Source organism: Hyposmocoma kahamanoa, unplaced genomic scaffold (genome assembly GCF_003589595.1).
Source record: "Hyposmocoma kahamanoa isolate Upper Pololo Valley unplaced genomic scaffold, ASM358959v1 239, whole genome shotgun sequence".
Lineage (NCBI taxonomy): Eukaryota > Metazoa > Arthropoda > Insecta > Lepidoptera > Cosmopterigidae > Hyposmocoma > Hyposmocoma kahamanoa.
The window spans coordinates 904,269-930,954 of NW_020653756.1; the positions used below are offsets into that span (position 1 = coordinate 904,269).

The 26,686-nt window shown below is 37.9% G+C and overlaps 1 protein-coding gene across 2 annotated transcripts; it reads left to right on the forward strand.

The window, feature by feature from the left end:
* Nucleotides 1–1,820: 1,820 nt before the first annotated feature.
* Nucleotides 1,821–22,946, forward strand: LOC113228729 (probable sulfite oxidase, mitochondrial). Of its 2 annotated transcripts, XM_026462090.1 has the most exons (11): nt 1,821–1,954; nt 9,354–9,517; nt 11,772–11,901; nt 14,151–14,329; nt 15,933–16,086; nt 17,088–17,283; nt 17,388–17,522; nt 18,912–19,104; nt 19,170–19,370; nt 21,678–21,850; nt 22,334–22,946. In XM_026462090.1, the coding sequence occupies exons 1-11, from the start codon at nt 1,929–1,931 to the stop codon at nt 22,460–22,462; spliced, it is 1,680 nt and encodes a 559-aa protein (XP_026317875.1). In that variant the 5' UTR covers nt 1,821–1,928; the 3' UTR covers nt 22,463–22,946. The 2 variants fall into 2 exon arrangements, with proteins under 2 accessions (XP_026317875.1, XP_026317876.1); XM_026462091.1 differs by lacking the exons at nt 1,821–1,954; nt 9,354–9,517 and adding an exon at nt 11,440–11,560.
* The last annotated feature ends 3,740 nt before the right edge of the window (nt 22,947–26,686 follow it).

Consider the following 26,686-nt stretch of genomic DNA (forward strand, 5'->3'; position numbering starts at 1 on the left):
TTTGAAGCCGTCCTCGTCGCATAGGTCTACTCCTCTCGGTGGTACTGACGACACAACTCCAGAGATGAGTTTCCGTTTTTTCTTCTTCCCATTCGTTGGTTGCCTGGGTGGATGATTGTGGAGCAATGAGTTGGGTAGCAGCGGCAACAGCAATATAATCACGTCGAGGGGTCAACGTCCTTACAAGTGACGTCTCCGCTGGGGTGGAAACACGAAGGGCGGGGCACGGGCAAGCGCGCGCGGCGACAGCGGCAACGGGCGGTGACACATCCTTAGGGGCCGACTCAAAACTGCCGATAGATGCGTTTTGACAAGTGTTCACATTGCAGGCCTCAAGTGACCTACTTACAGAAGCTGCACTACTAAGTAACACAACTTGGGCACGTAACTAACTGATGGTGTTATCCGAAGCCTCCAATTTACGCCGCACTTCAACAAGGTTTGCTTTTATGGACGTGATATCCCTCAGCAACCTGGTGACGTCGACATCGTCGAACGTGATAGGGGCCAGCTTGTGCAGCTCCTTCGCTACGAAAGCAGACACGTCGTCTAGGTCGGTCTCCTTAAACAGCGAATGTTGTCCTGGAGACTCTTCGCTCCACCATCCCTCCAGCGAGATGGCATCTGCTCGGCCTTGCTACTCAAATCTCTACTTCTTTGAAGTTTGACTTGCAGATCTGCACAATGCTGAGCTCGTCCATAGTGTCGATGGCGTGTTGGATGAACGCCAGCAGTTCATTGGCTATTGCTATTTTTATTAGGTGCAGTCTATATAGTACAGTTATAAAACTTTTTTTTAAATACACCACGGTAGTACAATAATTCCTTGTTACACAACAACAATAAAATTCCGGGACTTCAGAAGTAGGTAGGACCTATCCGTGCTGTGTATTGGTACCTGGGGGTGTACTCTCATTTACCGTCCGACAATTACTGTCAAATAAGTAACACTCGACTAAATTTAAACAACGTCAAGTATGCGGCTTCATTCGCAATACTATTTAATTAGTTGACATTGTTTCGGACAGGCCCTGGAATCAAATAAATATACTCTGCCTATACCAAGCTCTAGTTATAGTAAGAACCACATCCGCCCGCCTATGCAACGTTGTCTCACACAACCCCTCGCAACATTGTTATTATAATAATTGTAACTTATTTATTTTAAAAAAACCCGACCTCAAAAGTTCGTGAAATTATTATCTGTTTGCCAAGTTTTATTGAAATCGGTTACGGAAAGTGCACCAAACCGGATTCATCCCCTAGTTTGCCACCCTTAGAAATGGAATATTTTCTTAAAATTTAAATATGATCAATACTGAAGTACCCTCTTTCCAACAAAAAAGAATCATCGAAATCGGTTTACATCTGTTGTTGCCGGAGTAATCGCGTTACATACACGTAAAAAAATCGAATTGAGAACCTCCTCCTTTTTTAAGTCGATTAAAAAAACAACTTAACACCTCTTGAATCAGTTAATTAACCACCATAATTTGAACTCAAATTAACACAGCAACATCGTACAGCTGAGAGCTTATTGTACACTTGTTTTTTTTTTAGCAAGAACCCACAATCGTTAACTCACAGCTTATATTCTTCAACAAATTATAAAAGAAAATAATAACAATGAATGAAACGAACGTTCCTACTTACTTATTTACTACACCACCACCTTTGGAACAAAATAGAGTTTTTATGTATTTCATCGACGTAGAACTAGAGTTGAAATGTCATCGAAATGATCGAAATGTCAAAGTCGAGCAGCTGTCATTCTGTCGAACTTTAAAGAAATATTTTCAATTGGTGTTCGATAAAGAACAAGGCCAAACTGTGTTTTAATAAGATAAAAGTTGTTTTGCTCGGTAGTTTATCTATTTACCTACGGCCTCACGTTGCTATATCGATCAAATTAATAGTGGGAAGCAGAAATGACCCTTAGAAAATTTATGTTACGGTAAGTCAATTTTCGCGCATTATTTCTTTACAAACTATAATCTGTTAGGTTAATTTATGCCGTACTTATTCTTAAATGTAATTATTACTGTATTGATAACAATGGTAGAAAAAGTGTGACCGTTCAACAGGTTCCTAATGTTATTAACACGCTTGTTTTAGTCATCAATAGATGACCCATTTTTAAAACTAAATTGATGTTGATGAGTTGTTTAACCAGATGTATTTACGTAGTTTTATGTCTGTTTATTGGGACATTGATGAGTTACTTGTCAGCTGTATTGTTGACTTACATATCCCTCTTTCTCCTAAATTATTAATTTCAAAGTTAGAGGAAATATTAGAAAATAAGTATCTAGAACAGTCTCCCAAAGTGGTCCCTACCCCAGTGGGCGCTAAAGAGTCCTTGGGTAGGGGCCTCGGAAGCAATTGGGGGTATTGATGCCGTCAAGGGACTTCTACCGCATTTGAAAAATAAAATTCCTGAATTATCTCTATAAACTGCACTACATGTATTTTTTTTCTTGTTATTTTTTGTGCTATGTTAATATAAAAAATGTGTTTTTAATTATTTTTTGCAGTGGAGGGCATTTAAATTTTTTTATCTTGACTTAGTGGGCGGAGCCAAAAAGTTTAGGAACTTATTATCTAGAACTTTAATAACATAGATTTTGTTTGCTCTTGTTTTTTGCCTAAACTTCGAGGAGCATAGTCAGAAAATGAAGACTGCCTTACGACAATATTTTTTCCTTTTCGGAATTCGGGAAATCGCTTAACAACATTACATATTTACGTAATTGCGGACAGGCAGGTACACCATATTTATCTTAACTTTGCACCACACAGTGGATTGGATCTGCGATATTGCGGACATTGGATTTTTTTTATGCTTAAAAAAATGCTAATCAAGAGATCCTAATGTCCTAATTAAATATTTTTATATCACATTTTGCCATAAATCTAATAGTTTGGTAGGAAAAAAAGAAAATGTGTATTTATTGTATGGGACCATACCTTTAGTCCCCATTAAGATTTCCTGAATATGCCTCAATGTTGGAAAGACGTAGGTTCAGAATCCCTGTACCCTTAACGAAGTCGGCTTTTGCCCAGAAATTTAGCTCATTTCTCCATCCTTTTATTTACAACAAAATAAGTATCGAATTTCCTTTCCAAAATTACTCAATCAGAGAACTAAACTTAAAAGTGAAAAATTGGCTCAAATCACTTTGCTATGAGGATGTTGAACAAATTCTGAAAGTAGACAAATAGACAGACAAACACACACACATACATACACACACACATACACACGCACTCACACACACACACAAAAAGCACGCACAAGTAATTTAATTGCTTTGTAATTAACATTATTTCATTTCCTATTGTTTAATAAGTAATTCATTGAGTTTTTAGAAATTTTTTCGTCTCTGTTGTCTTTTCGCATATAATATATATTGTATACTTCGTTTCAATCCAACTTGAACAAAATGTAAACTAACAAATCACTGACCATAGACGGTCTACTGATGGCCACTTGTAATGCCAACTACATATCGATTAATTAATTGAATGAATGGATTTGTTAAATTGAGTCTTCTAGCTGGTTTTCCTTACTTAGCCTGTATTTAAAATTTCCGAAATCTTAATTTATTATTAATAAACAACCATAGGCAGGTCATTGATGTATAGATGATAATAACATGATTTTGGACTACCATTTTTCATATACAATTTTGCGATGCTGTTCGGATGAATGTTGTTGGAGACAATGGTGAGATATCAAGTCGAGGTCTTCGAAATATACGTGAATGTGCTTGTTCGATTTATTGAGTGATTGCTTTAGAATTTTAACCAAACACTTTTGTTTGCTGTTTGTTCAGAATAGATTGGAACAGACTTTACAACCTTTCTAGAATTAGTTACCTACGAGACAGGTCAAACCTGCCTATTCACTATTATACGCGTCAGAAATTTTCCCGAATCCCGAACAGGTCCAGAACCTAAAAAATATTGTCGTAAGGCAGTCTCCATTTTCTATGTTCCTGGAAATTTAAGTAAAAAACTCTACCTTTTCCGATCCCTGGTAATAAGTTAAAAAAAGAAAATGTAAAACATTTAGTCTCCTTTTGACAAAATGAAACACATCATTGCAAAATGCAAGACTTAGAAAAAATAACTAGAATTTTTTTATTTTTTGTTTTTTTTTTATTATTTTAATAATAACGCACACACTCAACATAGCCCCGCACTAGGGAAACCCTGTGTCGCGGGTGCTATGGACACACACATAGACAACCACAAATTACACCCAAACTCACGAGAGAAATAAATGTAGGCCATATAAATATTTCTCCCGGCCCGGGAATCGAACCTGGGACCTCTGCGTGGCAGTCCGGCATGGTAACCGTTCGGCCACGGAGGCAGTCAAAAAGAATTGCAACGAATATTAGTTACTATTCAGTTTTCTGTCAACTTGGTACTTGGTGTGATGAGCTGGTGTCTGCAACTCGGCGCTAAGGCGCCTATTTTGCGTGTGGTAGGTGCAGGGTGCCACCCAACCACTCGTGCCACCCAAGCTCCTTCAGGAATCTCAACCTCCTCGGATTGCTGAAGACTTCCGGGAGCGACCTCGGCACTCCAATGTACTTCGCCCTGTAGTTGACCACGCCCGAGCACTGTAGTAGGATGTGCGTAGCCGTTTCGTCCCCTTCCATACACGCTCTGCATAGAGGGCTGTCTGTGATACCTAAATTAAAAAGGAATTTATTGTATGGACCATGACCCTTTATGGCGGCAGTTAGAGTGCGAAGCTCTTTCCTTTTAAGTTTAATTAATTTTCGAGATGGACTGGCGTTGGGCGTTGGTAGTGCTTCCTCGCCTGACTACAACCCATAACGGTTGTCCATGTATTATTATGAGAAGATTTTGTACCTTTGTGTAAAATTGTTCTTGACCTTAGTTTTCGGTCTATGTGGCCTATTTTTTGCTATTCAAGCGAATATTGAATCACTGTTAGGCCAAAAGCTGACCACACAACCAAAAAACCAAAAGGAAGAATTAAAAACAAACAAGGTAAATTATCGTGTAAGTTTTATAAATGCTGAACACACTCATTATTTTTTTAATATGTGCCAGACAAACACACCAATTGCCTGGTCTCAAACTAGGGAATTCCGTGTACTATAATCACACGTGAGACGCTCATCATAATGACAGTAACGAAAAAAAGACGGAAAAAAAACGAAAAGCAAGGGAGAAGGTAGGCTGTAACGAAGAGCAATAGTATAAAACACAGATACAATTCTATAAAACACTCCTTAACTTAAATTACATATGGATGTGCTTATATTCGTATATATATGTATATACACACGCTTTGTACTCTATATATTATATGTATTTAGTTTCAAATCCTTAGGTTATTATTACTATTATTATCAGTATTATTATTATTATAAAATGCATGTGTACTGTGTTTCAAGGAATAAATGATTTCTTTCTTTCTTCTTTCTATACGAATATAAAGTAGACACTTACCCCAAAAGGACCTGTATTAGTAAGATCAGGTGGGGTAAGAGGAACATCAGGGGAAGAGGGACAAAAGTCCATAATACCTAAAATACAGCGTTTAGCACTATAGTCTCTCAGTCGATAAAACAGACAAACAAATTAGTTTTAACGGTTGTAAAGAGATGTCGCTACGATGTTCCAAATTTGAGAGAGAGAGAAAACAAAATTTACAGTGGTGTAATCTGAAAACACGAGAAAAAAAGTGCTGGAGATTATTTTTATACAAAAACAAGTAGAGAAAACGGCAAGTTTTACTTTTTATTAGTTATTTCAGACCAAAAACAACAAATAATATACTTTGAAGAAATTAAGTTAAATTTGTTCAAATAACGTTTTTTGGTAGTAATCGTAAATTTTAGTGACTTCGTCCACATGATATTAATTTCTGACGATGTTACAATAATTACAACACTAGAATTTTATGCGTAAACAATGATACATCTTAAGGTAGTTTTTAAGGCCAGCAGCAAAATTCTGGTAGTACATTTTTTTTCAGTCAGGAATTTTTAGAAAATTTAATATTAGTCGAAAATAAAAAAAATTACATAAGCTCTAAAATAATGACGTAATCTAAGACAAACAAAATAATGGCTCATTGCCGGTTAGCTACGTGGTCACACTACTTCTATACCAAATTTCAATTGATTTTGTGGAATGGTTTACAAATTAGAGTGGTTTTGGTGACTAGAGAAGAATACATTTTGTTAGAAGTATAAATTTATTTTTGGACCAAACATTGCTTTTCTATTATGTCGATATTTAAAAAGTACTTAAGTTACTTAATGTGTTGATTTGTAAAAGAGTGGCTAAAAATGTGCTTTTATTATGCTTTGTACTAAAAAAATATGTTTTGTTATGTGTAGGTGTGTAATTTATCATCACGCGCACGACTTCTTCGTCCCGTCACTTGATCTTATAAAAAAATTTTTCAGATTCGCTTTTTTTAATTTGTCACCCCTGACCCTAACGTGTATGTTCCTCTTGCCCCAAAATTAGTTTTTCACTTGTTTTTTTAATAACTATACGTTATTTCAATGGTTTTAAGATCAAATTCGATTGAAATAGTTTTACTTAGTAATTAACTACGGATATATTTAAAGATACTACATTATATGAAATACGATGGCAGTTCCTCTTACCCTATTTTTTGGGGGAAGAGAAACGTTAGCACAACCTGAAAGTTTTTTGTCAGATACATCGTAAATATTAATTTTAGCGTAATGATTGTTAAAACATGGAAATCTGATAAACCAGGGCAGATTAGAGTATTTCGAAATTCGTATAAGACATTATTTATTCCTCCTATTGGTCATAACATTTGTCTCGAAATAAATTATGTTTCTCTTACCCCACCTGACCTTATATACATATATTGCTGCTTTACATAATTGGAGACCACGTCTTTTCTCTCTGAGAATTTTGATGGGAGTGAAGCAAAGTAAGAATGACAAAGAAAAATAATTAGAGAATAATTCAAAATTTTAAAAGTAAACGCCCAGGAACCAGAGAAAAAGGTTATAAAAAGGTGGGATGACGATGAAAAAGGTTGCATCGCATGCACTATGAGCACTAGAGCAACGGAACACTCAGACCAGAAAAAAAGACAGTAACAATACACAAGTAAATTTCCCAAATTTGTCTTACTGGTATTCGAATCCGGTTCCTCCCGGGACCATCCAGTACCTATAATGTAAACTGTTAGGCTACTGAGGTGGTTGAAAGTAATAAGTTCGAGAAAGTCCTTTTTTGCTTATTTACCTAAAACATTTAATAAAAAAAAGTAACAAATCAAATTAAAACTCCCTACTTATCGTGCAGTTTAGTGATTAGTTATTAAATAAACAATAACAAAATCAACCCAATACTTATTATTTACAAGCCAAATAAGTTTTTGAAAGTTAATCACAGTGAAGTGGAATAAACAATTACTTTCTTAATAAGATGTCATAAATTTAAATTATAAACTTGAAAAATAAATTTGCCTTTTTTATTTAATGAAATTAAAAAAGTAAATTATATACAGGTAAGTATTATAGTTATGTACAGAGGTACAAAATTATATATCATAACTGAAGTCAATAAGTGGTATTTTTGGGGCAATGTTTATACCTGCATTAATCAAGCCGAATAATTTGACTGAGTGTTCATTCATGCTCCTGGCCGAATATTTGATATTAGCTGAATATACTATTTGTTGCAACAGTAAAAATAACATATTGTCCTTCAATATCATACTTTTCTTACCTTTAAAAGAATTACTCCAGAAAAATTATAATTTAACATCTGGGAATATTGATCATTCCCATTATTTCTGTAAGTAATCTGCAAAGCAAACTTCTTCCCATTTGTTATATTAACAGAACAACGACGATTCCCAGTAGTTATGTCGGTCCTGACTGATTATTTTGATAGCTCAGACATCTTAACCCATCGCAGCAGAGGAAAATTTGACTGACTGATTATTTTGATAGCTCAGACATCTTAACCCGTCGCAGCAGAGGAAAATTTGACTGACTGATTATTTTGATAGCTCAGACATCTTAACCCGTCGCAGCAGAGGAAAATTTGACTAATATTGATATTGACTATTTTAAGAATAATTAGTTGTACTTCTTTTTAACACATTACAAACTATTCATGTACATATTGTTGGACATTGGTACAGCTAGGTGGACCACGATCTTAAATCCTCACTATGGAGGAACCAGTGACCTTCAGTGGCATGTATATAGGTACCTATAACAATATTTGAACATGTGTATGTCTATCACACTGTTAGGTAATGGCACTTTTCTGTTTTAGCCAGTTACGTTTAGTTCTAAGTGTTCCAACTAACAGTAGCAGTAGAGCTTCTCGTGAGAGTTTGTCCTGGGAAGCACTAAGTGCCACCTTACCTATTTCTTCCCCCAAACAGTAATGTGAGCATTACTGCGTTCCAGTTTTGAAGGGTAAGGGTGCTGGTGAAATTACAGACTCATGGGACTTGTCAACCTATGTCTCAGGGTAACGGGCGCAGTAGCAATGTCCCTCTGATCATTATGATTTAAATTATACAGATATACGTACAGTAAAGACTTAATATCATGATTTTGTAAGTAAATGAATATTCACTTTTCGTTGATTTTATAAAAAGCCTGATTTTCAAAGTAAAGTTTTAATGTTTGCTTAAATGTAGCCATTTCCAAGTCAGATACACTAACTGCTCAGAGTAGCACTAGAGCTGTTATGGATAGACGCGTCGCTTACCACCAGGCGCACGACGTCTTCGTCCCGTCACTTGGTATTATAAAAAAACAACAATATTGTATTGTTTGTAGAAGAAGAAACAAAGTATTTGGATATTTGTCTCCATTATTTTGCCTAAGTTTTGCAGCGCTCTGAGTATTTTCTTCGTTCTTCAGAATTCCGAAAATTCTGTTCTTACTCATGGTGCTTTTTGCTTAAGAGTGATTTCAGACTTTAAAATTTGCTCATGTTAGTTACCCTGTACAACGCTTTCTTTTAATTTTCTGCTGACTGTGTTGTATTTATTATAAATGTTTTTAGAATGATATAAAAACTAGATATACTAAAATTAAGAACTATGTCACACAAGCTAAACAAACATATTTATACTAGTGCAGTAAAATTGTCATTTGCAATTGCAATACTACAACAACAATAGCGTAGTTATAACAATTGTGAACTCTAATTCCAATACAACATAAAATGGTTAACATGAAAGATCTTTTTTCAAAATGTTACGCTGTTATGGAACCACCGCTGTACATATATAAAATAGAACTAAGGAAATAAAAATAAATAAAATCGTATTCCATTTATTCCAGAACAATAATACTCCAGAACAAATATAGAAATTATGTGCCAGTTGTGTGGAGTAGCACCAGAAGCTATGAAGATGATAATGACAAAAGGGACAGATACAAAAAGTACGGCGGAGCAGCCGCCGCCGCCTTGCTAGGATCCGTGCTCATCGGTACTGCTATTAGAGGTATTCATATTTATTCTTTAGGTCCATTCTCTTATTTTAGTGCAAAGACAAAGGCCAGACCGCGCCTTAGGTAGCAGCGAGAGGTGAAGGCTGAGTATACTTGATATTTTGAAATCATAATTCAAAACTTCTGTTTTATAGGTAAGTTTACATTTTAAATCATCAAAATGATAAACACTATCAGTAACTCGTAAGACAGATTTACCTGGAAGAGGAACACCTGGGTGATTGTTTTTTAATAAATTGATATTAGTCCACAAAATATCAGTTATAATAGTATTTACAAATAGCGTAAGTATAAACAACCTGCAAGTGATATTATTGTAAAATTTTTATAAAAAAAACCCCACCTGAAAAGTTTTCTTATTTGCGTCTTTTTATTAGAATTACATGTATTTGCCAAGTTTTATAGAAATCGGTTAACGAAAAGTGCGCGAAACTGGATTCATCCCCTAGTTTGCCACCCTTAGAGGTGGAATATTTTATTCAAATTTAAATGGGACCAATACTGAGGTACTCTCTTTCTAAAAATAAAAAATCATCATAATCGGTTCAGAAATATCTGAGTAATGAGTATGTTACTTATACACACAAAAAACCATCCTTTCACAGGTCCTCCTTTTTTTTGAAGTCGGTTAAAAAGAGGCGTGCTTATGGATGTTTTTCTTCCAATGAAGCAAAAGTTTAAGAAAACCTCTTGTTTTTATTTTATTGTGTGCACCTGTACCTTAGCTCCCGCCCCGCACCCCCGTCACACTTAAGGCGCAAACCAACTACCGCGGTCACACTTTAGCTACTGCGAGAAATTGAATTACTTCTACAGAGGCCGCCTGTAATTTTATATTGACAAGTATATTCATAAATGTTTACAAGAGTTGAAAAAAATGGACAGAAAAGTTTTTCATTGTACAAAAACTACAACATAAACAACTCTCAAATGAGGTATTTACGCACGTGGCTGATAAATTATTTATCTTGACTTTCAATTTAATTCATATTGTCCTTATTTCATAAGGTTAGCAAATTACACTTGAAATAGTTATTTATTCATTCATAAGGCGCAAGAAGTCAATGAGTAAGAAACTCTGGGCGTTGTTACTCTTTATCACTATTGACATATATTTGTTAAATCTCTATAGATTTGTTGACATTCATTATATACCTAATTATATTAATTATTCCTATAAAAAAACTTTTATCTCACTTATAGTAAGTAACAAATAAATAATAAAATATACCGATCCCTGATGTATTTATTCAACAAAAAAATATTAAACAATCACTGTAGAAAAACAATCTTCCTTATCGTCATAGTAACATAACTCCCATATCACTTAGGTTCAATTTGTCTTGACATCTGAAATTTCCTTGTTTTCCACACGATGCGGTAAAACAGAGAAAATACTTTTCGCAGAAAGAATAAATTAATCCTCAACACCTTTGTCAGGAACATGACTTAAATAATATATAATTATGAATATCTAATAATGGCAACAAGTAGATACAGTGATCCGAATGTAACTGCACATTTTAACCAATGAAAAGTATGGTAATGAGAAATTAAGAAACTCTATAGAGCTTGACTAATACACTATTGTCTTCGGGTTAAATTCATTATGATAAGGACACTAATTTAAATTTAAACCCTTATCTGGGAGGTAAGCTGATTGCCTGAACCGTGAGGCCTTGGCAATAACAATTCATTGTTTCATGTTATGACTGTAACTAAATGATTATGTGTTAGTAGCCTTTTAATAGATTTGCTACCATTGTTTACGAGTCAAGAAATAAATTGTGACCACGAAGTGGTACAAATTAAAGAACAAGAATTATATAAGTGTTTAAATAATGAAACGCCATGATTACTTATTAAAAATTCTACAAAAAAGATGTTTAAAAACTAAGAATAGAATATATACTTACCGCTTTAGTTTAAATAAGTAATTTCTTTTAATAACATCTATTTCAATAGCTTCTGCGTCTAAAAGTACCTAACGATTGTCAGCCTTTACAAAAAGAACCTAACATAATTTGTTTATGTCGGTGCGTACATTTTTTATGCTGTTCTAAATCGTTATTGGTATTAGTTTTTGGTATTAGAATGGAATAGATCGTTCTTTTAAAACCTATTTATTATTTTGTTTACATTTCTTCATTTTAGATTTAGTTTAATTGTTTTAATTTTCTATTTTGGTAAAGAGTTTAAACATTTACAATAAATATATAACTTTACATAAATACATATATGTTCCAGAAACTATGGACAGTAAGAAAGTGAACACAGTGAAAGTACATAAGATCGAAAACTTAAAGCTAGAGGCGGGCGGCATGAGGCCGGATCTTCCCACTTTCAGGGCTGACGAGGTCAGCAAACATGATACCAAGTAAGTAAATAACTTTTATTGACTCGTATTTAGCCCCCAACAGATCGAACATTCAAAATAAACAAAAAAATGCAATTGTCAAATATTTTCAATATGCAATAGTGTATTGTAATACACTTTTTTTAAAGATATAACGCACACAATCACCATAGCTCCGCACTAGGGAAACCCTGTGTCGCGGGTGCCGTGGATCCACTCATAGATAACCAGTAATTACACCCAAACTCACGAGATGTATAAATTTGGGCCATACAAATATTTCTCCCGGCCCGGGAATCAAACCCGGGACCTCTGACAATGCAGCATGGCAAACATGTTGGCCACAGAGGCAGTTATTTAGTATTTATCTTGACCACTTTGATGTTGTCTGTGCAATTATATCATTTATGTTTAAAAGGCAGTATTTAAAAAATAATTAATATGCAGTCACAGATAGAAAAAATATCCTAATAAAGTAAGTTATAAAGGTATGCAATGATTGATTCTTCCATCATGTGAAAGAGAGTGGAAAAAAAGATTGCTTGGTTTCAGTACATCTACTTTTTTCAATTGATTTACTTTTCAACATGGAAAATATTTTCTATTTCTTATTTTGATTTGAGCAATACACAATATTTCAAGTCTCTTGACTTGTGAAGCGCTGACGTGTGAAAATTTGCACTCAGTTAATAATGAAGTCGTTTTTTAACGTCATTGATGTTACTTTCAATGCAAAACAATTCTTAAGACCCATATTAATAAAGCCTCATCAGGGTGCGGTTATTTGCACAGGTTGGTTTTGGTCCTTTTAATATTGGATGGTTTCGATCCGTTTTGTTAGCCAACAAGTAATACCGCGGAGATTTTGTATACATATTTGGTTAGGTAGTATTTATCTGTTTGAATTATATATATTTTTTGTTTTTCTAATGGGGCTGACTTATTCAATAATGACCAAAACCCCGTAATAAATAAACAAAAAAAGAGAAAAAGTGCGGTATAAAAAAAAACAACAATAAAGTACAAATTAATCATCAAAAATTTGACTATGCAGTGTATATTTACCTGAATTTCAGGCAAAAGAGAATATATAATAATTAAAAATAAAAAACATAAACAAAATTGGTCTGCAAAGTACACTACAGTAGCAAAATAATCGCTACACTTTAAAAGTATAGACCAAAATGCAATAATACTTGAATTTCAGAGGGATTTATTATCCACTCTATTTGTATGAAATCTTGAAGGTATTAAGTCTTTAGGTAAACATACTCTGCTTATTCTGATTTCTATCAATGAAATAACCAAAACCTGTCTGTTTTGTCTATGACTCAGCTACAGAAGAGGACTATAAAGAACCTAACCCTCTGATATCATGCCGACAAAATTTCTACAAAAATTTAACATAAATAAAAGCAAAAATTGGTTAACTTGAGATTCCAGCTCGAGACAGAATGACGAGACGAGACATTAGACCACTGACCACTATTTTTGTCTAATTATAATAATAATAACGCACACACTCAACAATTGAATTATTATACGTGTAAAATTATATGAAAGTATGTATTATGAATTACCTCAATCGCATATACTCTCAAACTGTCAAAGTGTAATTTTTGGCTGGGAATTTCGCAAAAATTGTAAATTTATTTTTCTATTTCACGCCACCAAGGCCGTCTAGTGCCTAAGAGATTACATTAAACCGTGACGCTCAGCCTTAAGTAAATTCTGTTTATGAAATGCCACTCGAGTGCACGTTTAGTCATTGATTAAATATATTATGTATCATTTGAGTGATCGCAAACTTTCGGCTTATTAATACATGTTAGTCAGCCTTTAAACTATATTTTCAAGATCACTTGAAATGGTATATTTCAAGATACCGATAAATGTAATCTATTACTGCAGGAAGAGCACTTATGATATTTGTGTAATTTTCAGCCGATACGCACTTAATACCGGTCTTAAGGAACAGTTTATTAATACGGGCCTAAATAAACGACCCTTAAACTTAAGTTGTACGGTATTTCTCCAATAATATCCGATTTTCATCTTAAGGTTTGCAACATATTTGAATTATGTTTATTTCAACATAATATACAATATACTTGCCAGGCCTTACATTATTTTATGACCTACGTTTATTTCTCTCATGAATTTGTGTGTAATTATGCGTTATTATGATTACACAAAATGATGATCTTTTATTTCTATGAGTGAATAACTTCAGGGGTTGCTCTTTTAAATACTTGCCTGCATTTTCACAGCGGTAGTTTCTGGGTAACATACAAACACGGGGTGTATGACATCACAAAATTCCTACCCTCACACCCCGGAGGGGAACAGATATTGAACGCTGGCGGGCTCAGTGTGGAGCCTTTCTGGAACGTCTATGGCAATCACAAGACCGAGGAAGTGTTTGAACTGCTCGAGACATTTAGGATAGGTTAGTAAGTATATTGATAGAGTTATTAGGTTTTCGCAAATTCCTACACCTTAGACCTTAGGGCGCGTTCCCATGATGTCGTAACGTTTTATTTATCGTTAGACGACTATCGAGTCTAGCCTGTTCCTATATCGCGACTATCCGTCGTGACAGTGTTCTGGACGTTTATTTTATCGTTGAACGACTGTCGTGTCTAGCTATTCCCACTAGATCGTGACGACAATTTATCGGTTCACGGCAGCCGTTTTGGCGTTTGCATGACAGAATCGTTTGAAGCTGCGATTATCTGTCGTCACATTATTATCGTGACGTTTTATGCATCGTCTGACGACTGTCGTTCTAGCTCTTCCCACTATCACGACAGTCTGTCGTCGTAATGTCAAAAAAGTCGTGAACGACAGTTAATCGAGTTATATTATATGTGAACAACTTCATTTACAAGCCACGACACTTTAAACTGCATGACTATCTGTTGTCACGACATATTGGGAACGCGCCCTTAAAGAGCCCATAACGTTTGTTTATTTAAAAAAAAATACACGATTTGGATCAGAAATAATCAAAATTACTTAACTTGACATGCAAAATAATACAAATTCGTAAAAGAAATGTCAAATGGGTCAAATGTTCTAGACTATGGAGTACATAGCCCTGATATTCTGACGCTCTTATGTGGCACTTGCAATGACACGACGCAATCGTGAGCATTTATTCATCTCCGTTTTTTATTAAGATTTACTATTAAGTTATGAGCAATGTTTCTATAGTCATCTTCATTGTGGCGTTTTTACGGTCCTGCGTCATTCAGCGCGATCCCGCAAATTTGATGATATCGTTAGACCGTCGAGCTGACCCACTGACCTTTTCGCTTCTCTTAGCCGCCATTCTGTCACTGCTTTGATCTATCGTTCGTCTTCTCATCTAGCCACGTTCTACTAAATTCTAGTCTGCTTCGAATACGTAATTAAGTCTGCTTTGCTAAAATCTATATGGTTAGGTTGAGAAACTTGACCAAGATGACTTTCATCTAAAAGAAAATATTTTTGTTATACCTCGAACGAACACAATGTCTCTATTAGAGACTTTATTAAACCACACCATTATATGAAGCGCGGTGATGGCAGGTAGAGTTTGGGAATAAAGAGATGTGAGAGGTCCTTCAGCTACTGGCCTACCGTTTAACCGGAGTAAGTTCCTGAGGTAGCTGCGCGGTGCGGGAGGAGTGACAGTTTACGTAACAATTATGTCGCGCTGCGCACGGGATAATTTTAACAAGATTTTTCTGACGATATTCAATAACAAGTTGACTGAAAAAAGTGCCCAATGGCTTGTCTATTCATTTCAGTTATCAATGAAATAGTTTTTTTTAAATTATCGTTTGACATAACAACAATTGACTAATACTGTAGGCACCGTTTTCAATCAACTTGTCATTGAATATTGCTAGAAAAATCTTGTCGAAATCGTCCCGTGTGCCGCGCGACATAACTGCTACATAAACTGTCACTCCTCCCGCAACGCGCAGCTAACTCAGGCACCGACTCAGTGGAGCGGTAGGCCTGGAGACAGTAGTGGCCGATGACGAAAGCGACCTACCTCGCAGGCAACTTGCACGACGACGACGTCGTGGACCACTCGGACGAAGAGCTGTGGGCGAAGGAGCCGGCGCGAGACGCCCGGCTGCTCGTGCGCACGCGCCGCCCCTTCAACGCCGAGACGCCGCCGCAGCACCAGATCGCGCACTTCGACACGCCCAAGTAACGTCGGGTCCCGTTGCCGCGGACGGGAGCGACTTTCTCTAACCAAATTCTACTTAGCGCAATGAACTTTACTTCGATTGTTTAACGTACTAACTGAATACAATACGGCAGCCGCCCACCAGTTTCAGCTCCAGTTTTGAAGGGTAAAGAGTGCTGGTCAAATTACAGGCCCATGGCACTTGTCAACTTATGTCTCAGGGTAACGGGCGCAGTATCAGTGCCCCTTAGATCTTTCTATTATAAACGGCGTAGTACCCTCAGGCGCACGACTTGTTCGTCCCGTCATTTGGTATATAGAAAACCCCCGATCACCACAAATTGAGATCTTGTGTAACAAACAAAACAACACACAACGAAAACCCTCGACGATTTGAGTTACACGACAGACGTGACGACCTGAAAGGTCGACCATCTGCGGCGATCGGCTACCACTACGTTCATGGTGTGCTCATGTGGCCCCTTTGTGCACGGCTCTTTACTGATAACAAGACCAAAGTGGAGTTGAAGCAGTTGCTGCCGTAGCCGGAAACGATCGGGAGAAAATATTATTAAAGTTCATTATGCTACAGGTACGAAAATTCGCATTCCATTCCGCGACAATGTTAATTGAGCTTTATTAGTTTCATAAACTTGCATGTTTCATAGTAATCGGGAAGCTGGAGGCGAGTTTAGTTGGCCAGTCAGACATACTCCTATTCAGAAATACTCTTTCCCTAAGCCACGCAAAGCTGATTGGTGGAAAATCGCTAATTTTTTGAATTTTCGAAAACTTATGCAAAATGTAACTCGCCCTAAGGTACTGGAAGAAGTTGCGATCGTTCACGACACATTACGAGTAGAAATAATCGTCGTTTTGAAACGTGAGTTTTAATGGAGTAACTTTAGCCAGGCATCAGTATTATCTCGATTGCTAGAAACCATGCCAAATCAAACGTAACGCAGCTTTGTCGTTCTGCGAAAGGGTAGGAGTCCCAAAACGCAATTTCTTTTGTTTACAGCGAGTTATTTTTCGTGCGACAACACATGCCTGTTCCAGAGTTGGAAGCGTCCTCGCACAAACTACGCATCTCCATCGAGCAAGGCGGTAGGAGCACCAGCCGCGATTTTAGCCTTGAGGACCTGGACAAGTTCCCACAGAGCCAGCTGAGCGCCGCGCTTATGTGCGCCGGCAACAGGAGAAGTGAGATGAACAAGGTCGGTTGTCTCAAACCCGTTTGTCACGACGGGGAGTACGTTCAGCTCTGGCTGCCTTATTTCGAAAATTATTCCTAGGTCTGTCAAGAGGACATGTGTTAAAGGAGGTGAAGCCGGCCAAAGGCGTCGGATGGTCCGGCGGCGCGGTGTCCAACGCGCTGTGGTCGGGGGTGTACCTGCGCGACGTGCTGCTGCACTGCGGCGTCGACGTCGACGACGTCGAAGGAAAGCACGTAATTGTGAGTGCCCTCTTATTTCACTACTTAGCACGTGTCCACATGTCTACGGTCCTATCTTAATATAAATTAATTGTGCGACATTATTTTCTATCACAACAACCTTTAATTGAGTATCAATTTTTCTCATATACCTCTGCTAACTTCATTCTACTTCATAGGACTTCGTTGTCCTAATCGGTCCTAGATCTGATCTCGACCTCTGGATCTTAAATGATCCTCTGATCCCTTTAATGGACCTCCACCTCTAACAATTTAATTATAATAATTCCCTAATGCTAATTCCCTACTCTTGGGTATCATAACGGACTAAATTTAATAATGCTGGTGTTACAAAAGTAATACTAAATCGCGATTTAATTCGTGACAGCTGGAACAGTGCTGTGCGTAGTGCTAATTCCGATGCAATATGTCTTCAAACTGGGTATTTATTGAATGACAGTCACAAACTTACATTGAATCAACTTTCGGGAGTAAAATTGTTTTCCAAGATTATGCCGATTAACTGCAGACATCACAAATAATGTGTAACACAAAAAAGAAAATTCAAAGGCTACAGCTCAGTCGACACGACAATTTATCGATTCACGGCGGCCGCCTTGTCGTTTGCACGACAGAATCGTTTGAAGCTGCGTGCGATTATCAGGGAAGTCAGCGTAGTGAACGAGTAGGAGCTTAAAAGTGATGTTTTCAAGTGTACATTTATTTTACCTATGGAATAAATGATTTTTTGACTTTATCTTTGATTTTGATCTGTTGTTACATTGTTGTCGTGACGTTTTATTTATTATCTGACGACTGGCGTTCTGGCTCTTCTCATTGTCACGAAATTGTTTCTGACGTTATGACGGCTGTCTGTCGTCGTAGTGTCAAAAAAGTCGTGAACGACAGTTAATCGTGTTATAGTATATGTGAACAACTTCATTTAAATGTACAAGCCACGACATTTTAAATTGCACGACTATCTGTCGTTACAATATAATGGGAACGCGCCCTAAGGCAATGTTGACAATTTGAGGAAAATTGTAAATATTGATTTGTTTTGAAGTGTTGCATTTAGCCCAAAGAATAGTTTTTCTTTTTTCAAATCGTTGGAATTAAAAAGTTGGTACTTCAACTGTTAGCACTCGAACTTGTCCCTGTCGAAGCTGTTGAAAACGTCCGAAATCAAGAAATCGAAAGACGTATCTGGAATATTGCAATATAGCCCTTAGAATTTTCAAGAAAAATTATAACGGACTGTGTTACAAAATTATAACCGTGACTTACATGTTGGAGTAATATTTCGGAAAACTATTATTTTCTCGAACTCGTACAAATTTTGATCGATGATCGCCAGTGGGTGTCGCACGCTCTCGGTCGAGTTTTGACGTTTCTTTTAAATGTTCGCAGTTCCAAGGGTCGGACGTAGACGCGACGGGCGCGAACTTCAGCACGTCCATCCCGCTGGCCCAGGCGCTGGCCGCGGACGCGCGCGTGCTGCTGGCCACGCGCATGAACGGGCGCGCGCTGCCGCCCGACCACGGGCGCCCGCTGCGGGCCGTGGTGCCGGGCGCGCCCGCCGTGCGCAGCGTCAAGTGGCTGGGTCCTGGTCTTTCTTCGCCGGCGACGCGGCCGCCGTCCGCTCGTAACCGGCGTCGCCTCTTGCAGAAGCCGTGACGGTGTCGGAGAGGGAGAGCCCGTCGCACTGGCACCAGAAGGACTACCGCTCGTTCAACGCGTCCGTGGACTGGGCGTCGGCGGACTTCGCCGGCGCGCCGCCGGTGTACGGCATGCCCGTGACGTCGGCCGTGTGCGAGCCGCAGAACGGCGCGCGCGCGCCCGTGCGCGGCGGCCGCGTACTCGTGCGAGGTGCGCCCGCGCCGCTCCGCTTTGCTAAACAATCTTTACCTTTTCAAATAGAAAACCACCGTGAGACTCGGACATAGTAACTAAACGGCGGCTAAGTGACGAATGATCAAATAACCGTTTTAAATGGCAAACAATAGAGCACAAAACTCTCTTTTAAAAACAATTGAAATTAGTTAACCTGTTAGACTTATCGGAACTTACCCTAACAATACATAACTGAAGTACCATTAAACAATTTCAATATTCCCAAACTGGGCTATGATTTTTTATGATATCTCAAAAAAATATTTTGTCACTTAGTTTCGCGATCTAGTCAGCGAACGACAGTACAATAACGGATAACTCACGTATTTAAATCGAATTTTTACTCGACATGTTTCGAACCAATTAGTGGTCCTTAATCGTGAGATTTCGCGGCGGTGACTCCATGGAGCCCACGCGCCTAAGCCTTGGCAACCCGATCACTCGCTACGGGCGCGGTTAACCTTTACCTCTTTCGAATGTAGCCACTTTATTATTGACCGTGAGATTTAATATTCCCAATATGTTCATTTATATCATGGACCAATCCTTCAAGGGAACCTGCTAATCGCGATACAAACAAGCGTAGTCGGGTACTTAGTACCTACTAGTACACCAGCTGTCGCGACGAATACCAGATAGCTATTTTTGTAACTAATTTGTTTCACATTTGCGGGCTGCAATTTATCAAAGCTACTCTAATTTCTAGTGATAACAAAGAAGTCAACTAGATGGCGCTTATTGCAACATTTTTATGCATACTGCCAGCTGTTTTATTTTGTTTAAGTTTAGCGCTATCTATCCATGTTAGCAAGCGTTAATTTTTAAATTAGTTTGTAACACACAATGCCATCTATTGATACACATATTTGGTAATGTTCAGAAAATAACTTTAGCTCATGATCAATGAACAATGGCGAACCCCCATTTCCATCAAATTTTTGTTGACGTAATTTGTACGCGTCTGTTTATAAAAAATATGTTAAATTTGTTTTGGGTTTACTATTGTGAGAAGTATGGAATTAAAAATCAAAGTCAAAGATTATTTATTCCATAGGTAAAATAAATTTACACTTGAAAACGTCACATTTAAGCTACTGCTCGTTCACTACGCTGACCTCCCTGAGAAGAACGAGCAAGAAACTCTAGGGATTGCTCTTTTCAAATAAACTTAAATGCTATGGAATACACTTTGAATCAAATTTATAGTTTGAAGTTTTGGCGGTTATGTTTTACATAATTGAATCGGTGTATTATTATATCAAAATAAACTTCAGAAACCTTAAACAAAGTTAATAGAAGCTGAATAATGCCGTACCGAAACTTCAAAGGAAATCATTTTTATAATGATATGGTATAGGCATAGGCATGAAGTTAAGCCATAACAAAAAAATTGTTGATTAATACGTGCCGTGCCCTGGTAACTCAAATTTCTTTTTTATAAAACGTGCCATCTATCCCTGATATCGGGAACTTTTTAGTCACTTTTACAACTTTCTCGTTTAGCATATTTCGAGAAGGAATTACCCGCTTTATTTTTGTAATAAAGTAGTTAATCTCTTATTTGAGTTTATTTTAAGTATGGTTTTATTTCTAGACTTGGAAAAAAGAATTGAACCTAATGAATTTATTTTAGTCATATTTTATGACATTTGAAAACGCTAAAGAATTCTTTGTATTAACTATAATTTCGCCATTGTTTTTTGAATAGTATTTTAAGGGAAAGAACAGACCACTTGTATTTCATATTAAAGAAGAATTAATTGATATCCACTGCCAATTGACATCCAATACGTATAAACTACTTCCAGGCTGTCGATCAGCGCCATCTAGATACAAGACGATTTTGACATTTTTTAGAGTTACGACGGAGATTAGCACAGCCCTCTTGAGTCATTGATATGATTTACATATTCTTACATCTCTCAAATCCTGAAAGGTGTATACATACTACACGTAATTAAATCATACCTATAGGCCTTATTCAAAATGGCGGCGGGCGCGGGTAGGTCTATTGGCTCGGTCCGCCCGGACCTTTCACAGTGCTTGGTCTAGCGTCTGAATGCGATTCGGACGTGCGGATCTTCCCGCTCGTAGCCGCTTCGGCACTGCGGAAGGGAAGACGCCAGGACCCGCGCCTGGGTCTTGAATGAGCCCTTAGACTTAAAGAGATATGCGACAACTGCCATACAATTTAAATTGACTTATTGCATGTAATAAACACGAAACGTAACCACTGCAAAATAGCAGTCAGAACGTGGACGAACCGACGCCCGTGTTGTGCAGGCTACGCCTACTCGGGCGGCGGCGCGAAGGTGGTGCGCGTGGACGTGAGCCCCGACGGGGGCCGCACGTGGCTGGCCGCGAGGCCCACGCACGCCGCGGGGGACTCGCCGGGCCGCCACTACGCCTGGACGCTGTGGGCCTGCGAGGTGCCCGTCCAGCCAGGCCAGGACGAGGTCAGCACCGCCGCGCTAAATGCGTGCCGCCTAATCCAGGACGACTGAATCGCATTTCTTTCAAGTATCTGTGTTTATATGCTCGAAAAAGGTCCGCCCATATTTACGGAGCTGATGATGGCAAACAAATAACGTACACAGATGTACACTCATCTATAGTATTATAGTGACCAAACTTCAACAGAAATAATTTGTATTACCGCCGTGCTGGATATTGATTTCACACGTTTTCAGAGGGTTGTGAACCTTCTTTGACGTGCAAGTTTCGTCACGAAAAGCGCATATTAAATTTAGCATATAAATTCCATGCCCGTATCCCGTAACGCCTTAACTTGTAAACGAAACATTCAAAAGTAGGCAGGTAGTAAGTATAACTTGTGACAGTACACTTGTGAAGACAAACTATACAAAAAAAAGATGACGGCCGCGCTACTATGTTGCAAAGAATACTGTACCGAACAATTTTTGACTTTTCCCCGGCAGATGGAGGTGTGGGTAAAGGCGACTGACAGCAACATGAACACGCAGCCCGAGCGGTTCGCGCACATCTGGAACATCCGCGGGATACTCGGCAACGCCTACCACAAAGTCACGTTTAAGCTACAACATTGACTCGAGCCCCACGCAACTGGAAAATCATGACGCCTAAGAAATATATTACACTGTCACACGACTCACATTTTTATGACAATGTTATATAAATATATGAAATACTTTATCAAGATCATAGAAATAGTGTCCCTGGTTTCAAAATATAACAATCTAACAATACTGTGGAGAAATTTTACATACTTAAAGCAATGATGTATGTCAAACAAATTGAGCCTATGACTTTTGACACAAACACTTCTTCCATTTCTCCTAAAAAAGAGTATCAGGAAACCACAAACACGATTGTGAAATATGTTAGTCTACTTACGATCATATACATTTTTCGTCTATAAAATACTCACCTGAACAGATATTTTTTTTACAATTTAATAAGTACATTTAAAAAAATGCTTTATACATTGAGTTGTCGTTTGTTATATCTTTAAGTTAAAATTTTTGTATAAAATTATATTATATTTACCACAGAATAAGTATGACAATTAATTATTAAGCTAAATTGCGAACAAAGGCATAATGATTTGTTGTCTATGTTAAAATTTGAACAATTTTTTTCGTTGTGTAATAATATTGTTTCTGAACGGTTTATGCCAAGGATCAATATTAATTTATATTACTGTTAATAAACAACATGTTACTGTCTATTATTTCTTTGTATCTTATTTTTGTCGACTACAGTGGCCCAGCACTGGGCGCTAAATAACCAATTTATTTATTTTTATTTAGTAAAGAACAACCAACTCTAAAAATCGAATATACGTAAATATAAAATTGTGGAATGTTGCAAGCCCTTCTCAGAACATCCAAACCAGAAGAGACGACTAAAATTGGTCCTACCGGGAATCGAACCCAAGACGTCCTTATCCGGCGCCCACAGCGCAAGCCGTTGGGCCACATAGGTCGAGGTCGTAGTAGGCTGCAGTCTATTCGACTGAAGGAGGAACGGCGACAATGAACAGTGGAAGTTCCTGCGCAAACTCCGTAATGTATCTGAACATAAAAAATGTTTTAAAATAGAAAAAATGAAATCTGAAAATAAAATTTTTTATAAAGGATTTTGTAGTGCCCCACAATGAATTACGTTGTTATGGTACTCATAGTTAGTGATGTAAAAGACCTCTGATCTCTTCTCGTTTCAGTTTCTGCTTCCGCAATTTTTATAACGAAAGTAATCGTAAATTTACAATGTTCGCGATACATCGGGCGCTAGTGCGGATTACTTGGCGTGGAGTGCCAACAAACCCTATTAGTAACCAATTTTTGAGTTCTTTATAGTATTTACGCTACCGCATCCGTTTCCGCTTAGATTTACTTTTGACATCTGTTTCCGTTGCATCACTACTCATATTACACAGCAGTAGACGAAGTAATTGGTGTGGTTATTTTATGGTTAATTATATTATCTAATATTTATTATTATTTATCTTTTAATAGTTCTTCTTGTGACCATTAGTGGCGCTTCACAAGTGATATTCATATATTTTTACACATAAAACTATTACATTGTATAATCATTGTAGAGATAAGGCTAATAGAGGTGCAGGTCAGATCCACGCTTCAGATGGACCAAATTCGCCACCCAGTAGTTGGCCTCGAGATAACGATGACGGGACGCTTTAACCGCATGCCAAAATGAATGGTCAAAAACTGTGTAAGGTTCCTTTCCACCGGCGAGGCGAGACGAGAATTGAAATCTCGCCAGCCTATTTCCAACAAAAACTGCCATTAATAATTTGTTATTAACACGATTGGTATTAATAATCATCGTGAGCCCTCGCGAGCTCGCGCTTTGGTTGGGTATAGTTGTGAAGATTCAGTGCTGTTTAGCTCTTCTAGCGATAAACATGCAGGTAAAGTAACATATCCCGTACATATTTTTTTATTATTAAATATATTAAAGGGAAAAGAATTACATGAAGCCATCTTTTTTTTAAATCTCATATCGTACGCACACCACAGTCTCGCGATTGATATTAATAGCCATTGCAAGATCGTGCGTACACTCGCGAGCTGGCGCGAGAAATCGCGTTTCCGTTGCAGAGTATTATACTCTACGTAGGCAGCCAATACGGTTCAATAATTACATTAACAAATATTTCTCGCCCGCACATCCTCATCAATCCAGGGGGTTTACTCCCGTTCTCAGTATGACACCCGTTCAAAACAATTACTGTCAAATATGTAACACTCGACCAAATGGAAAGACGCAGGATGCGAACGAAGCTTCATCGTTGACATTGACGTTGTCTTTGGATTAGTTCCAGTCTTCTATGGAAAGGTTCCAGTACTACTTATTTGACAGTAATTGTTTTGGAAGGAATGTTGAACGAGAACGAGAGTAGATCAATCACAATAGACCATTTCCACCGAAGATGCGCTGCGATTGGAGAGAATTGAAATTTTGCTATACAGATACAGCTATCTTACTACGATATTATTTATTTTTATGTTCCCGATATTTCGGAACGCTTACACGCTCCATGGTCACGGGTTGACTGACCAGCGGTAGATGACAGCTTTAAGAACAGACATATTAAATCTGATCTGAGACCCTTTAAAATTAATAAAAGAAATCATATCGTGATAAGAAACCTGTAATATGGATATCACTTGTCATATAAATTTCAATCCTAGTCTCCTCTGGCCGGTGGAAAAGTACCTTAAGGCCCATACGGCCCTGTGTTCTGCAGTAGGATAATATTAGTCACATTTTTTAAATATCAGTTATACTTAATTTTAAGTTTTTATTGAATTGATATTCAATTATTTTTTGTGAAATTACTCCACTACTTTGTTCACACATTCGAACACACTTGATAAAACTTTCATAGATTTCTCATAGATGGCGCTACGACTAAAAAGTCGTTGAAAAATCAAATACAAAGACACGACAACAAGCACATAGAAAAATTCGTGAGGTCCGCTGGTTCGTTCCGTGGTTTAATTGGTATGGCGTCTGGCACGGTCTGCTAGAAGACGTCGGTTCGAATCCGCCCGCATCGTAGGATTTTTTCTGAGTGTTCAATCTTTGTATTAATAACTATATAAGTTACTTAATTTGACATGAAATACTTATAATAAAAAGGAACACACCTAATATAAAAAACTTATCAAATTACTCTGCTTTTACGGACCATAATATGCAACGACATCTATGTTGATCCTATGTAGATAAATTTATATAAAAAGCAATAGGTAAGCACTTCTAAGATATTCATTTATATATACGTTACTCTGCATCCGTATCCGTGACACTCCACTAGGAAGGTTTGAATTATTTTTTTTTATTTTTTTTTATATATGTACATGACAGGCAAATGACTCCACTCCACCTGATGTTAAGTGGAAAGTGGTATCCAAACGCGAAGGAACCTAGAGCAGCGATGAAACCCTCACTGCACTAGCCACCTCCACCCTGCCTGCCTACAATATGCCTCTTCACGCCTCGTTTGAAGGACCCCATATCATAAGAGAGAGGGAAGGCATGTGCCGGAAGGGAGTTCCATTTGTCAACCGTGCGGCAGAGAAAGGAGCCACCAAACCTTTTAGTACGCGATGGAATGCGGCAGGTAGTGAAACGGTGACTACGAAGGCCAGCACGCGTGCTTCTGAGCAGGAACGGGGAAGGGGGGATGAGGTTGAACAGCTCTTCAGAGCACTCACCATGGTACATGCGGTAAAAGGCGCTAAGCGATGCAACATCTCTACGCAGTTGCAGAGGTTCAAGGCGTGATGAGACCTCTTCGTCGCCTATAATTCGAGTAGCACGACGCTGTAATTTATCCAAGGCATCGAGTAGGTACTTGGCGGAGCCGTCCCATACACATGAATACACACACATTATAAATAAAGTATAATAAGTATAATACTTAGATAATTTAAAAGATTATTTATGTACATTTACTATCTCAAAGTCAACCTGTCAGGTAGCCGTACAAAGCGAGTCTCGGTCAATGTCGGTGGTGGTGGTGGTGGACCGATCAGTCTAATTCGGTGGCGGAGTTTCAGGTACATCGTCGGCGAAAGAATCATGTCAGAGTACCTAGATATCGGAGAGACAGGGACGTATCTTGGTGTATCTAAGCTGGTGCTTTGTCTAAACTTCTTACTGGAAGTTGTTGCCATTGAAGGATTTCTTTCCTTAGATTACATACACAGAGATACAGACACCCCCACACACCACACACACACACACACACACACACACACACACACACACACACACAC

Bases quoted from the DNA above. Each gene is read 5' to 3' on its own strand.
- LOC113228729 (XM_026462090.1), top strand. From the start codon at position 1,929: ATGACCCTTAGAAAATTTATGTTACG. The intron at 19,371-21,677 runs GTGCGCCCGCGC...CGTGTTGTGCAG, and splicing joins CGGCCGCGTACTCGTGCGAG to GCTACGCCTACTCGGGCGGC. The intron at 21,851-22,333 runs GTCAGCACCGCC...TTTCCCCGGCAG, and splicing joins TCCAGCCAGGCCAGGACGAG to ATGGAGGTGTGGGTAAAGGC.